Source organism: Oncorhynchus mykiss, chromosome 15, assembly GCF_013265735.2.
Source record: "Oncorhynchus mykiss isolate Arlee chromosome 15, USDA_OmykA_1.1, whole genome shotgun sequence".
NCBI classification, from domain to species: domain Eukaryota; kingdom Metazoa; phylum Chordata; class Actinopteri; order Salmoniformes; family Salmonidae; genus Oncorhynchus; species Oncorhynchus mykiss.
In genome coordinates, this window is record NC_048579.1 from 32,211,314 (window position 1) to 32,227,764 (window position 16,451).

Sequence of the window (16,451 nt, forward strand, 5' to 3'; positions counted from 1 at the left end):
ATTTTGTCTCTTTGCAGCAAAATCTGCAGTGCTGAGGAGGTTGTATCCCCCCCCCCCCCCCCCCCCCCCCCCCCCCACCCCCACCCCCCACACACATAACATTCTATTGGATGCAAGAATTTTGTATAATCATTTCAATAGAGAAATTATACGTTTTGAATCTGGCATTGCTTTGCGTATCAGTTCATAAACAATGTGCCATGAAATCGGTACATCGAAAATCTCTTCCCAACTATTTTGCAATCTATATTGCCCAGCTCTAAATGTTTTGGTCCTTAAATTAAACTGTTATACTTTTTTATTCATTTATTTTATTGTTATTTTTGTAACCAATTATGGTCTTTAATGCAGGGTTGACAGAAAAGCGCCTTACTTTTTCTCCCTTCCACTATCCTCTACATTTTTGCTGTAATGCTGCAATTAGTTGGATGTAATTTTTGGTAGAGCAGACATTTCCATATATTTTTGTTAGCTGCATGTGTGACATAACTCCACCAGTCCTATTTATGATATAATTTACAAAAGAATATAGCTTTTTAAATACTTTTTCAAAAAATAATGGTATTTAATCTATTAGTATATTTGAGGTAAACACAATATTTGCTGTATAATTGTTTGTATTTTTTTCTGGTGGATTAAATTGAAACTGAAACCAACCTTATATGGCTTGATTTAAAATAGCGATATTTGGGAGAGGATTTCCCTTTCAAATAACTGAAAGTGCGAAAAAGGCCAATTTTGAACATGGAATGAGATATTCTTATTCATGTTCTAGAGAAACAGTTCGGATTTAAGTATATCTTCTGTATGACTGAAGCCTTTAGTGAGATGTCTAATGCTTTAATATATAATAATTTTTGCCCCCCGAATTCATATTCATTATATAAATACGGCCGTTTAATTTTGTGTGGGTTGCCGTTCCAAATAAAATGTAATATTTTTTTCTCATAGAATTTAAATAACTGTTCGCTAGGTGTAGGCAAGACCATTGTCACGACTCTGACCGAAGGTGGCTCCCCTTCCCGTTCGGGTGGGGCTCAGCGGTCGTCGTCGCCGGCCTACTAGCTGCCACTGATTATTTTCTCCCCCTCCTTATGTGTTTATTGAGTACACCTGTTTTGAGTTGGTAATAATTAGTGAGGCTTTATTAGTCAGCCGGCCCGCCTGGTTCTTTGTGCAGGATTGATTATTGTAACCCTGGTGTTTGCATTAGAAGTACATGTTCGTGTATTTAGTGCTAGACTGTTTTCGTTTCCCTGTGTCTGGGGCATGTGGGTTGAGCACCCGTAAGTGGGTTGACCGTAGTTCACCGTGTGTGCATTAAAGTAGCTCTTTATTGAACTCTGCTTTCCTGCGCCTGATTTCACCCTCACGACACCCAGGACCTTACAACCATAAGCAAATAGGTCAACTGGGATATGATTAAAGAGTTAATCAGGTGATCTTTCCACAAATAGACATGCATTTTCCTTTCCATGGTAGCAAGTTCTTATCTATTTGGCTAACTTTCCATAAAAATGTATTGGAGTGATATCATTTATTTATTTCGGGATATGTATACCAAGTATGTCCACATCACCATCAGACAATTGTATTGGTAAACTACACAGTAAAAGTTGTACTTTTTGGTGATCCAATATGTAATATAGTGTACTTATCATAATTTGGTTGTAATCGAGAGAGGTTAGAAAAAGTATCTCGATCCTCTATGAGGCTGTGGAGGGATCCAAATTGTGGATTTAAAGTAAAACTTTAATCATCAGCAAACAATGACAGCTTTTAAGCCCTGGGTTTCTAAGCCCTTGATATTATTTTTGGATCTGATTTAATTCCTAACATTTTGATGACCATAATAAATACATATGCCAATATTGGACAACCTTGTTTTACTCCACTTGCGAGTTTTAAACTTGGTGAGAAGTAGCCATTATAAACTATTCTACACCTACAGAGCTTCCACCGCGGGACTTAGAGGTACCCAGCATCACGGCTTCATTGCTCCAGACCACCACAAGGGGGAGGTAGAGCACTCATTATGCATTTGGGTCCCAAGGTTTTTATATGACCAATCATATTGAGTGGTTCCAATGACGAATTTGACGCGAGCAACCTCTCCCTGGTGACTTTCTTCATCAAAGATGGCTGACAAAACATTACTGGGGAAGCAAATGTAAGTTATAATGTCATAACGAGTCAAGCAAAAAATGTACAATTGAGAGGAATATGTTAGTTAATGTAGAGACAAACGATTGTGCCTTTTTTTTTGTCATAAAGTTAATTTACGAAAATGGCTATTTAGCAAGTCTTATCTGTCATGTCCAATACCAGGTGTATCAAACTCAAACTGTGTCTGCATGTATGTATTACAATTATACAATCAACAATGTATACAATTACCACTCCTGCCCCTGGGACATGAATGCCTACACATTGTATCTATGCAATAGACTAGAAACATGATTTAAGTAAAGGCTGCTTTGTAATTCATATTTACAGAATAAAAAACAGTACATCCTGCCAGCACGCCCACAAGCGTGCTGAATGACGCGTGGAAGAGAGCAAGGAACCAGATGGGAGTAACAATCCAGGCTATTTGCTCTTAGACCGGCATAATAATGTAATGAAACTTGCAGGGAGCAGGTTTCGAAACCTCAACATTCTAGTCCAGCACGCTATCGACTGTGCCCAAATGTATTAATTGGGGTTGGGGCTGATTGTGGCTAAATGTGGAAAATCTATTATTATTAGTTATTCACAAGCTAGCAGGATGGGCAATTAGCTGAACAATAGACAATTCAACCTTTACTAAAGAACAGTTTAATAGCCGAGCTAGGTGTGAAATCTCCCCCCAACTTGCAACAAATGATTTGTATCTGTATTTCCACAGCTACAGTTGAAGTCAGACGTTTACATACACCTTAGCCAAACACATTTAAACTCAGTTTCACAATTCCTGACATTTAATCCTACTAAAAATGCACTGTCAGTTAAGATCACCACTTCATTTTAAGAATGTGAAATGTCAGAACATTAGGATAATTATTTATTTATTTCATCTCATTCCCAGTGGGTCAGAAGTTTACATACACTCAATTAGTATTTGGTAGCATCGACTTTGAATTGTTTAACTTGGGTCAAACGTTACAGTTAGCCTTTCACAAGCTTCCCACAAGTTGGGTAAATTTTGGCCCATTCCTCCTGACAGAGCTGGTGTAACTGAGTCAGGTTTATAGGTCTCCTTGCTCGCACACACTTTTTTCAGTTCTGCCCACAAATGTTCTATAGGATTGAGGTCAGCGCTTTGTGATGGCAACTCTAATACCTTGACTTTGTTGTCCTTAAGCCATTTCGCCACGACTTTGGAAGTATGCTTGGGAAGTATGCTGCCACCCCCGTGCTTCACGGTTGGGATGGTGTTCTTCGGCTTGCAAGCATCCCCCTCCCCCTGAGCGGTATGACGGCTGCATGGTCCCATGGTGTTAATACATGTGTATTATTGTTTGTACAGGTCAATGTGGTACCTTCAGGCATTTGGAAATTGCTCCCAAGGATGAACCAGACTTGTGGAGGTCTACAATTATTCTTCTGAGGTCTTGGCTGATTTCTTTTGATTTTCCCATGATACCAAGCAAGGAGGCACTGAGTTTGAAGGTAGGCCTTGAAATACATCCACAGGTACATCTCCAAATGACTTGAATTATGTCAATTAGCCTATCAGAAGCTTCTAAAGCCATTACATAATTTCCTGGAATTTTCCAAGCTGTTTAAAGGCACAGTCAACTTAGTATATGTAAACTTCTGACCCACCGGAATTGTGATACAGTGAATTATAAGTGAAATAATCTGTCTTAACAATTGATGGAAAAATTACTTGTGTCATGCACAAAGTAGATGTTCTAACCGACTTGCCAAAACTATAGTTTGTTAACAAGAAATTTGTGGAGTGGTTGAAAAAGTGCATGTAATCTTCCAACTTCAACTGTACCTACACACATATCTACCTACACACGGTTAATGTTATATATATATATATATATATATATATATATATATATATATATATATATATATATTTAGATCTAAAAGGATACCTTTAATGTTTCACTATTTTTATGAAATACACTCATCTGAAGAGCCTCCACTAACTGTCAGGTATTTTGAGTGTACTCATGCTTAGGTTTAAGATGGGAAGGTTAAGACAATTAAGTCACAATAATGCGGAGGGTCTACTATGGGGTCTACCACCCATCAACCATGGGACCAGCTCAAGCATTGTAGCTAAACTGCTTAGGTAGAACGCAAGCATTCTGAAGTAGATCATGACAAGGTGAAATAAAATTGCAATTTAAGCTAATGCCAGGAAAAAGACAAACCATCTAGCCAGCTAGTTAACGTGTAGTTTGAAGATTACAAGGTGAAGACAACAGGGTTCTAATATCCCATAACTCTTTGCAAATCATGAGACCAGCTTTGCTAATTAAAAACTGCCCTCGTAGTCATTATATTTCTATAGGCGGTAGGCTACACTTCTGGGCAGATCACGCTAGAATCCTGTATGGAAGATATCCATATTACAGGGATTTGCACTAGAGCTATCCCTCAAAAGGCCTTTCTCCACGTCAAATACAATAACGTTCCTCTGCAGAGAATGACAATATGTTTCGATTTGATGTGCGACATGAGAGATATGCACTTGTTATGTCAGTGTCATTTCAACAATAATCTTCATTTTAATTTGACTTTACAAACAACAAGAGGGCTTAATTGGAGTATATTTCTTCGGAGCCTAGACCTATATAAAATAACTTAACTGGCTGAGGTAGGCTATGAGGCTTAACAGCCTAATAGAGGTAGGACTGGTCAAAAATGTAGCATCCTACATAAAACAATAATTTAAAGAAAAAAAGTCTGCATTTTCGAACTAAAACAATGTAACCAATAATTAAACACTGTCTCCTCTGAACAGTTGATGTTGTAATATGTCTGTTACTTGAACTCTGTGAAGCATTTATTTAGGCTGCAATTTCTGAGGCTGGCAACTCTAATGAACTTATCCTCTGCAGCAGAGGTAACTCTAGGTCTTCCTTTCCTGTGGCGGTCCTCATGGGAGCCACTTTCATCATAGCGCTTGGTGGTTTTCATGACTACACTCAAAAAAACGTCAAAGTTCTTGAAATGTTCAGAATTGACAGACATTCATGTCTTAACCTGTTAGAGCTCTAGGGGCGCTATTTCATTTTTGGATAAAAAACGTTCCCGTTTTAAGCGCGATATTTTGTCACGAAAAGATGCTTGACTATGCATATTCTTGACAGTTTTGGAAAGAAAACACTCTGAAGTTTCAGAATCTGCAAAGATTTTGTCTGTAAGTGCCCCAGAACTCATTCTACAGGCGAAACCAAGATGATGCATCACCCAGGAATTAGCAGAATTTCTGAAGCTCTGTTTTCCATTCTCTCCTTATATGGCTGTGATTGCGCAACGAATGAGCCTACACTTTCTGTCGTTCGCCCAAGGTCTTAGCAGCATTGTGACGTATTTGTAGGCATATCATTGGAAGATTGACCATAAGAGACTACATTTTCCAAGTGTCCGCCTGGTGTCCTGCGTCGAATTCGGTGCGCAATTGCCAGCTGCTTCTACTTTACCATTTGATTCAGGGGAGAAAGCATGTGTCCAAGAACGATGTATCAATGAAGAGATATGTGAAAAACACCTTGATGATTGATTCTAAACAACGTTTGCCATGTTTTCAGTCGATATTATGGAGTTAATTTGGAAAAAAGTTCGCGTTTTGAGGACTGAATTTTCGGATTTTTTTTGGTAGCCAAATGTGATGTATAAAACGGAGCTATTTCTAATACACAAGGAATCTTTTTGGAAAAACTGAGCATCTGCTATCTAACTGAGAGTATCCTCATTGAAAACATCAGAAGTTCTTCAAAGGTAAATTATTTTATTTGAAGGCTTTTATGTTTTTGTTAATGTAGCGTGCTGGATGCTAACGCTAATGCTAACGCTAAATGCTAACGCGAAATGCTAACACTAGCTAGCTACTTTTACACAAATGATTGTTTTCCTGTGGTTGAGAAGCATATTTTGAAAATCTGAGATGACAGTGTTGTTTACAAAAGGCTAAGCTTGAGAGATGGCATATTTATTTAATTTCATTTGCGATTTTCATAAATAGTTAACGTTGTGTTATGCTAATGAGCTTGCTGATAGATTTACACAATCCTGGATACAGGGCTTTTTTCATAGCTAAACGTGATGCAGAAAACGGAGCGATTTGTCCTAAACAAATAATCTTTCAGGAAAAACTGAACATTTGCTATCTGAGAGTCTCCTCATTGAAAACATCTGAAGTTCTTCAAAGGTAAATGATTTTATTTGAATGCTTTTCTGTTTTTTTGTGTAAATGTTGCCAGCTGAATGCTAATGCTAAATGCTACGTTAGCCATCAATACTGTTACACAAATGCTTGTTTTGCAATGGTTGAGAAGCATATTTTGAAAATCTGAGATGACAGTGTTGTTAACAAAAGGCTAAGCTTGAGAGCTAGCATATTTATTTCATTTCATTTGCGATTTTCATGAATAGTTAACGTTGCGTTATGGTAATGAGCTTGAGTCTGTATTCACGATCCCGGATCCGGGATGGGGAGATCAGAAAGGTTAAAGTAATGATGGACTGTTGTTTCTCTTTGCTTATTTGAGCTGTTCTTTACATAATATGGACTTGGTCTTTTACAAAATCTTCTGTTGTTCGTGAGTTGTTTATTACATAATGTTGCTGCTACCGACTATTATGACTGAAAAGAGCTTCTGGACATCAGAAATGTGATTACTCACCTCAGATTAGAATTAGTTTTTCTTCCATGAGTAGGACAGGAGGGATATACTACAGACACCCGACCAGGCCCAGATCCCCGTCATTCGCTGGAGAAGGAAACTGAGATTTCGCAGAAAAAGATCAGGGTGCCTTGTAAGGCTAATCTGCCTTTGCCCACATCAGTGACTGGCTTAATCAATAAGAGCATTGAGGACGTAGTCCCCAAAGTGACTGTACACATTCCCCAACCAGAAGCCACGGATTACAGGCAAAATTCGCACTGAGCTAAAGGGTAGAGCTGTCGCTTTCAAGGAGCAGGAATCCCGCTATGCCCTCTGACGAACCATCAAACAGGCAAAGCGTCAATACAGGACTAAGATCGAATCGTACTACACCGGCTCCGATGCTAGTGTAAGGCTGGTCATGGCTCACATTAACACCATTATCCCAGAAACACTAGACCCACTACAATTTGCATACTGCACCAACAGATCCACAGATGATGCAATCTCTACTGCACTCTACACTCCCCTTTCCCACCTGTACAAAAGGAACACATATGTGAGAATGCTATTCATTGACTACAGTTAAGTGTTCAACACATCCGCCACGCTGATCCTCAACATGGGGGCCCCTCAGGGGTGTGTGCTCAGTCCCCTCCTGTACTCCCTTTTCACTCATGACTGCAGGCACAACTCCAACACCATCATTAAGTTTGCCGATGACACAACAGTGGTAGGCCTGATCACCGACAAGGATGAGACAAACTATAGGGAGGAGATCAGAGACTTGACCGTGTTGTGCAAGGACAACAACCTCTCCCTCAACGTGATCAAGACAAAGGAGACAATTGTGGACTATAGGAAAAGGAGGACCGAGCACGCCCCCATTCTCATTGACGGGGCTGTAGTTGAGCAGGTTGAGAGCTTCAAGTTCCTTGGCGTCCACATCACCAACAAACTAATATGGTCCAAGCACACTAAGACAGTCGTGAAAAGGGCACCACAAAACCTATTCCCCCTCAGGAGACTGAAAAGATTTGGCATGGGTCCTCAGATCCTCAAAAGGTTCTACAGCTGCACCACTGAGAGCATCCTGATGGGTTGCATCACTGCCTGGTATGGCAAACTGCTCAGCCTCCGACCGCAAGGTACTACAGAGGGTAGTGTGTAAGGCCCAGTACATTACCAGGGCCAAGCTTCCTGCAATCCAGGACCTCTATACCAGGGGTTGTCATAGGAAGGCCCTAAAAATTGACAAAGACTCCAGCCACCCTAGTCATAGACTGTTCTCTCTGCTACCGCACGACAAGCGGTACCGGAGTGCCAAGTCTAGGTCCAAGATGCTTCTAAACAGCTTCTACCCCCAAGTCATAAGACTCCTGAACAGTTAATCAAATGGCTAACCAGACCTTTGAATCCCCCCCCTCTTTGCTGCTGCTACTCTCTGTTATTATCTATGCATAGTCACTTAAATAACTCTACCTACATGTACATATCAACACCGGTCCCCTCGCACATTGACTCTGTACCGGTACCTTCTGTATACAGCCCCGCTATTGGTATTTACTGCTGCTCTTTAACTATGTGTTATTCTTATCTCTTACTCTTTTTTGGGGGGGGGTTCTTAAACTGAATCGTTCGCTAAGGACTTGTAAGTAAGTATTTCACTATCAGGTTGTACTACCTGTTGTATTCGGCGCATGTGACAAATACAATACAATTTGATTTGAATTCAACTATTAAACTTTAAGAAGGCACTACTGTTAATTGAAATGCATTCCAGGTGACTACCTCATGAAGCAGGTTGAGAGAATGCCGAGAGAATGCCAAGAGTGTGCAAAGCAGTCATCAAGACAAAGAGTGACTACTTTGAAGAATCTAAAATATATTTAGAACACTTTTTTGGTTACTACATGATTCCATATGTCTTATTTCAAAGTTGATGTCTTCATAATAATTCTACAATGTAGAAAATAGTAAAAATAAAAAACCCTTAAATGACTAGGTGTGTCCAAACTTTTGACTGGTACTGTGTGTGACCGAGTACTGTGTACTCACCCTAGCAGAGCTGGTTAGGCTGTTATGTTATCCAGAGCAATGGTGACTGCGACTGTGTTGTCAGACTGTCAGTTCGTAAATTCAGAGAATTTTGCGTTCAGAGCGCACACTGGACGCTCTGGCCTATGAGTAGGGTTGATCTGAACATTCTGACCTCACAGCGGCAGTCAAGCATCCAAGCTAACTGGCTAACATTGGCTAGCTTGCTAGCTATTTCCAGACACATAATGACACTCTGACCATTTTGTTGGCCCTAGCAGAGCTGGTTTGGCTGTTCTCATGTTATCCAGAGCGTAGGTGACTGTAACTGTGCTGCTGGCAACAATTTAATTATGCTTTTTTGCCTAAGTTTACTGACACCGGCCATATTCAATGGGGTTTGAGCGTTAGTAAATACGTCAGTTATTCTGAGCTCTAGCATGCTCAGACAAGAGTGCTCTGAAATCGGAGTAGATGGCCAGACTGAATTTACGAACAAACCCGAAATGGTTACTTGCATAGCAGAGTCTTTTGTTGCAAGGCAAAAGCCATATCTCGGTGTTCTTCTGCCCATCTTTATATTTTCTTTTGATTGGCTAGTCTGAGATGGCTTTTTCTTTGCAACTCTGCCTAGAAGGCCAGCCTCCCGGAGTTGCCTCTTCACTGTTGACGTTGAGACTGGTGTTTTGCAGGTACTATTTAAAGTAGCTGCCAGTTGAGGACTTGTGAGGCGTCTTCTTTCTCAAAATAGACACTCATGTATTGTCCTCTTGCTCAGTTGTGCACCGGGGCCTCCCACTCTTTCTATTCTGGTTAGAGTCCATTTGCGCTGTTCTGTGAAGGGAGTAGTACACAGCGTTGTACGAGAGCTTCCGTTTGATGACAATTTCTCGCATGGAATAGGCTTCATTTCTCAGAACAAGAATAGACTGATGAGTTTCAGAAGAAAGGTCTTTGTTTCTGGCCATTTTGAGCCTGTAATCGAACCCACAAATGATGATGCTCCAGATACTCAACTAGTCTAAAGGCGGCCAGTTTTATTGCTTATTTAAACCAGCACAACAGTTTTCAACTGTACTAACATAATTGTTAAAAGGTTTTCTAATGATCAATTAGCCTTTTAAAATGATCAACTTGGATTAGCTAACACAACGTGCCATTGGAACACAGGCGTGATAGTTGCTGTTAAATGGTACGCCTACGTAGATATTCCATAAAAAAAGATATATATCGCCGTTTCCAGCTACAATAGTCATTTATAACATTAACAATGTCTACACTGTATTTCTGATCAATTTGATGTTATTTTAAAAATGGACAACAAAAGAAAATTCTAAGTGACCTCAAAGGGTAGTGTGTATATATTTTGTTAACCTATATTTAACCAGGCAAGTCAATTAAGAACACATTTTACATTTACAATGACAGCATGGACAGAAGATCCACAATAATACCTTGTTTGTCATTAGTTTTCTACACTCTTTTAAGCATTTAAGCTTTTAATTAATGTCTGTGACAGATCAAATATATGTTTTTCTGTCATCATAGAAACACTGTCTGCAGTAATCTCTTTCAATCACTTATTTTTTACCCACCCTCATTTAGCATAGAGATCCATTTAAAGATGTCGGGGGTAACTTTTTTGAAGATCTCTCATAATAACAAACACCAGGTTGAGGAGCTGTGGTGATAACGAGATATCAAGCAGCAAGCAAGTGGTTGTTCATTTTCACAACTCCCTCTGGCCCCTACCAAATCTAAATATGAGAATAATGTCCTCGCTTTTCCAATCAATAGCTATTTGTGTATATCAATAGAAGAATTTGGAACCCGCGACCCATGGTCATTACAGAGATCAACTGTAAGACCCTGCCCTACCTGCTGTGCTTGCCTCCTGACAGGTCATCATTGCAAAAAAATATATCTGTTCTTAATTCACTTACCCGTATTGATTAACATTTAATATAATTAAAATAACAAAGAGGAGGGGGTGAGTCTCAGATGAAACTGACTCGGAGGCCGTGTGAGCCAAAGCACTGTGGGGACTGACCTGTGGTTCGGAGAACACCTGCTGGATGTTGTTGATGGGGCCGCAGGGCACGCCTGTCCCCTCGAACCTCCTCAGCCACTCGCCTGTCAACTCTTCCAAGAACCTGGGAGCCGGGGAAGAAGAAGAAAGGGGGGGGGGGTTGTGGTTCGAAGAGACCGCAAAGTGAAGCTTTCAAAATTACAGCAGGGGACGAGGAGTCGGAGGCCACAGCCGGAGCTGTTCCAGAGACACAACAACTCCAGCAAGTGTATGTGGTCATATGTAGACCCTGCACTCAGCTTCCTGCTTTGCCCTCGATCGCAGAATATCCTAAGATGGCAAGAGTGAGGCACTCTCTCTCGCACTTGCTCTCTCTTCACCCACAATCCCCAGCAGTTGTACACTCACCACACACACAGGCGTGCATACTCGCCTACACACATGAACTTCGGGATAAAGAAACACTTGCCTGATTTGCCTTTTATGAAGCCAGAAAGAAAAATACGCACCCCAAAACAACAACATTGACGAATACGCTGATTGAGTGAGCGAGTCTATTAGCAAGTGCATCAGCGATGTCCTACCCACAGCAACTATTAAAAACATTGCCAAACCAGAAACCGTGGATTGATGGCAGCATTAGCGCAAAACTGAAAGCGAGAACCACTGCTTTTAAACAAACAGTGTAGCTATTCCCTCCGCAAGGCAATCAAACAAGCTATGCGTCAGTATAGAGACAAAGTAGAGTCACAATTCAACGGCTCACGGACTACAAAAAGAAAACCAGCCCCGTCGCAGACCAGGATGTCTTGCTCCCAGACAGACTAAAACAACTTCTTTGCTCGCTTTGAGGACAATACAGTGCCACTGACAGGGCCCGCTACCAAAACCTGTGAACTCTCCTTCACTGCAGCAGATGTGACAAAAACATTTTAACGTGTTAACCCTTGCAACGGATGCAGGCCCAGATGGCATCCCCAGCCATGCGCAGACCAGCTTGCTGGTGTGTTTACTGACATATTCAATCAATCCTTATCCCAGTCTGCTGTCCCCACATGCTTCAAGAGGGCCACCATTGTTCCTGTTCCCCTAAGGTAACTGAGCTAAACGACTATCATGAAGTGCTTGGAGAGACTAGTCAAGGGCCATATCACCTCCACCCTACCTGACACCCTAGACCCACTCCAATTTGCTTACCACGCAAATAGGTCCACGGACGACGCAATCGCAACCACACTGCACAAACCCATCTGGACAAGAGGAATAACTATGTGACAATGCTGTTCATCGACTACAGCTCAGCATTTAACACCATAGCACCCTCCAAACTCATCATCAAGCTCGATACCCTGGGTACCAATAACAACAAGCTCGATACCCTGGGTACCAACAACGACAAGACGGCCCTCAGTGTGGTGTCAGGAATGTAACCTCACACTCAACGTCAACAAAACAAAGGAGATGATCGTGGACTTCAGGAAACAGCAGAGGAGCACCCCCCCATCCACATCGACGGGACAGTAGTGGAGAGGGTAGTAAGTTAAGTTCCTTGGCGTACACATCACGGACAAACTGAATTGGTCCACCTACACAGACTGCGTGGTGAAGAAGGCACAGCAGCGCCTCTTCAACCTCAGGAGGCTGAAGAAATTTGGCTTGTCAGCAAAAGCACTCACAAACTTTTACAGATGCACAATCGAGAGCATCCTGTGGGGCTGTATCACCGCCTGGTACGGCAACTGCTCCACCCACAACCGTAAGACTCTCCAGAGGGTAGTGAGGTCTGCACAACGCATCACCGGGGGAAAACTACCTGCCCTCCAGGACACCTACACCACCCGATGTCACAGGAAGGCCATAAAGATCATCAAGGACAACAATGACCCAAGCTACTGCCTGTTCACCCCGCTATCATCCAGAAGGTGAGGTCAGTACAGGTGCATCAAAGCAGGGGCCGAGAGACTGAAAAACAGCTTCTATCTCAAGGCCATCAGACTGTTAAACAGCCACCACTAACATTTGAGTGGCTGCTGCCATCATACTGACTCAATTCCAGCCACTTTAATGAAGGAAAAACTCATGCAAAAAAAGTATCACTAGCCACTTTAAACAATGCCACTTAATATAATGTTTCCATACTGTACCCTATATCATCTACTGCATCTTGCCATCTTTATGTAATACATGTATCACTAGCCACTTTAAACAACGCCACTTTTATGTTTACATACCCAACATTACTCATCTCATATGTATATAACGTACTCTATACCATCTACTGCATCTTGCCTATGCCGTTCTGTACCTTCACTCCTCCATATATTTTTAGGTACATATTCTTCATCCCTTTACACTTGTTTGTATAAGGTAGTTGTTGTGGAATTGTTAGGTTAGATTACTCGTTGGTTATTACTGCATTGTCGGAACTAGAAGCACAAGTATTTCGCTACACTCGCATTAACATCTGCTAACCATGTGTATGTGACAAATAGAATTTGATTTGATTTTACACTGCTGTCCGATAAGGTCATGTCCGAATACCCATACTAGCGTTCTAAATAGCAGCCATTTTCACATGTAATTTTTTTATAGTAAGTGAAACTGAAAAAAATGTGTATGCTTTAAATGCCAGGATGTCATACTAATTTCTGCTTTTGATCTAGTACAATTATCTGGACATATTGAGGAAGAGAATTGTATTTTGAGACCAATGTGTGTCTGACCACAGCTGACAATCAGCTCTGGGGATGCACTGTACCAAAATGAACGATTGGCGGGAATCAACACAATTGTGCCTTAGCTGACACATTCTAAGTAGCATGAGACTAGAATGTTATTTGTTGCTTACTTCATTCGTTTTTACTTAACAGTACATTCTACATAGTATGCAGTAAAATGAGTACACAGTATGCTGTTTAAACAAGTAGTAGACAAGCCAGATTTCGGACACGGTCAGTGTCATGTAACGAGTCACCCTCCTCCGGTGGTATTAGATAACGTCCCATTGTTAAATGCCTCCGATCCCATCACGCCCCTTGACCCCTTAGAGAGGAAACAGCCGACCGGGCCTGGGGCCCAACGAGTGCTTTTCATGACAAAGCGACTAGAAGGGAGGGCAGATGAAAACATCTGTGTGATGGTCTCCGTGTCCTGTTGCCTTTTCTCTACGCCACATCCGTTACAGGCTCTCTGGCCAAACTGAGAACTTGCAGACTTACCAAACAACACATGAATATAGATGAGGAAAGCCTCTAGCTAAAAAAAAAATAATAATTGCCATAAATCCGATTTAAAAAAAACTTTGTTTACTGTGAAGAAGGAGGCTTTACCTCTGGGAGAGGATGTGAAGCAGCTCTTGGCGATGCTGCACTCTGAGTGTGTTGCTTTTGTACTTGGGCTCGTCAGACAGATGATTCAGGCCTAGCATCTGGAAACACAAAGTCTATACTAAGTCACTTGGAAGGGATTCTGGGTGACAGTTCAGTGATACTAGTAGCACTGTGAAATACTAACCCTAATAGCAAACTGCGACAGAAAATATTAACTAAAAGTAACATTTAAGCCCAATATGAAATTGCAAGATTATGTATTTTATGCTGTTTGATAATGCATGAAGGGTCATGCTACTTACTTTGCACACTTTGACAAACTGCTTGTCGTTGCCCGCAGCCACAACCAGGTATCCATCTTTGGTTCTGAAACCCTGAAAACAAGATTCAAGGCTTTTCATTATTTTTTTTAAATGTTCTACATTGTAGAATAGTGAAGACAAACTATGAAATAACACATATATGTAATCATGTAGTAACTAAAAAAAAGTGATAAACAAACCAAAATGTATTTTATATTTGAGATTCTTCAAAATGGCCACCCTTTGCCTTGATGACAACTTTGCACACTCTTGGCATTCTCTCAACCAGCTTCATGAGGTAATGACCTGGAATGATTTCAATTAAACAGGTGTGCCTTGTTAAAAGTTAATTTGTGGAATTGTCTTTTCTTCTTAATGCATTTGAGCCAATCAGTTGTTTTGTGACAAGATGGGGGGGTATACAGAAGACAGCCCTATTTGTTAAAAGACCAAGTCCATATTATGGCAAGAACAGCTCAAATAAGCAAAGAGAAACGACAGACCATCATGCCTAGAAGGCCAGCATCCCGGAGTCGCCACTTCACTGTTGACGTTGAGACTGGTGTTTTGCGGGTACTATTTAATGAAGCTGCCAGTTGAGGACTTGTGAGGTGTCGGTCTCTCAAACTACCCACCCTAATGTGCTTGTCCTCTTGCTCAGTTGTGCCGGGGCCTCACACTCTTTCTATTCTGGTTAGAGTCAGTTTGCACTGTTCTGTGAAGGGAGTAGTGCACAGCGTTGTAGGAGATGTTCAGTTTCTTGACAATTTCTCACATGGGATAGCCTTCATTTCTCAGAACAAGAATAGACTGACTGAGTTTCTGAAGAAAGGTTTTTGCTTTTGGCCATTTTGGGCCTGTAATCGAACCCACAAATGCTGATAGTCCAGATACTCAACATGTCTAAAGAAGAAGGTCAGTTTTATTGCTTCTTTAAATCAGCACAAGTTTTCAGCTGTGCTAACATAATTGCAAAAGGGTTTTCTAATGATCAATTAGCCTTTTAAAATGATCAACTTGGATTAGCTAACACAACGTTCCATTTGAACACTGATGGTTGCTGATAATGGGCCTCTGTAAGCCTATGTAGATATTCCATAAAAATAAAGAAAATCTGCCGTTTCCAACTAAAATAGCCATTTACAACATTAAAGTCTACACTGTATTTCTGATCAATTTGATGTTATATTAATGGACAAAAACAAGGACATTTCTAAGTGAACCCAAACTTTTGAATGGTAGCGTATATATCTATCACACACAAACAGTGCCTTCGAAAAGTATTCAGACCCATTGATTTTATCCACATTTTCTTAGGTTAAAGCCTTATTCTGAAACTTATTAAATTGTTTCCTTCCCCTCATCAATCTACACATAATAACCCATATTGACAAAGCAAAAAACTATTTTTTTGAAATTTTTGCTAATTTATAAATTTCCATAAGTATTCAGACCCTTTACTCAGTACTTTTTTGAAGCACCTTTGGTATCAAGTGTTCTTGGTTATGATGCTACAAGCTTGGCACAGCTGTACCTGGGGAGTTTCTCCCATTCTTCTCTGCAGAACCTCTCAAGCTCTGTCAGGTTGGATGGGGAGCGTTGCTGCACAGCTATTTTCAGGTCTCTCCAGAGATGTTCAGTCAATGAAAAACATCCCCACAGCATGATGCTGCCACTACCATGCTTCAACTTGGGATGGTGCCAGGTTTCCTCCAGAAGTGACACTTGGCATTCAGCCCAAAGAGTTCAATCTTGGTTTCAATCGACCAGAGAAACTTGTCTCTCATGGTCTGAGAGTTTAAGGCGCCTTTTGGCAAACTCCAATCGGGCTGGCATGTGCCTTTTACTGAGGAGTGGCTTCCGTCTGGCCACTCTTCCAAGTTGTAGAAACATCAAGGATGATCAATGGAAACAGGATGCA

The 16,451-nt window shown here is 41.0% G+C and overlaps 1 protein-coding gene across 4 annotated transcripts in view; it reads right to left on the reverse strand.

Annotated features, from left to right (window-relative positions):
* Positions 1-16,451, reverse strand: part of sugct (succinyl-CoA:glutarate-CoA transferase) — a 165,290-nt gene that overhangs the window by 90,383 nt on the left and 58,456 nt on the right. For all 4 annotated transcript variants that reach the window (XM_036944300.1, XM_021563086.2, XM_021563085.2 and 1 more), the window contains 3 exons: positions 14,531-14,602; positions 14,229-14,326; positions 10,921-11,023 (listed from right to left, as the gene is read on the reverse strand). In XM_036944300.1, coding sequence (XP_036800195.1) covers positions 10,921-11,023; positions 14,229-14,326; positions 14,531-14,602 — 273 coding nt within the window. The remainder of the gene's footprint in view (positions 1-10,920; positions 11,024-14,228; positions 14,327-14,530; positions 14,603-16,451) is intronic.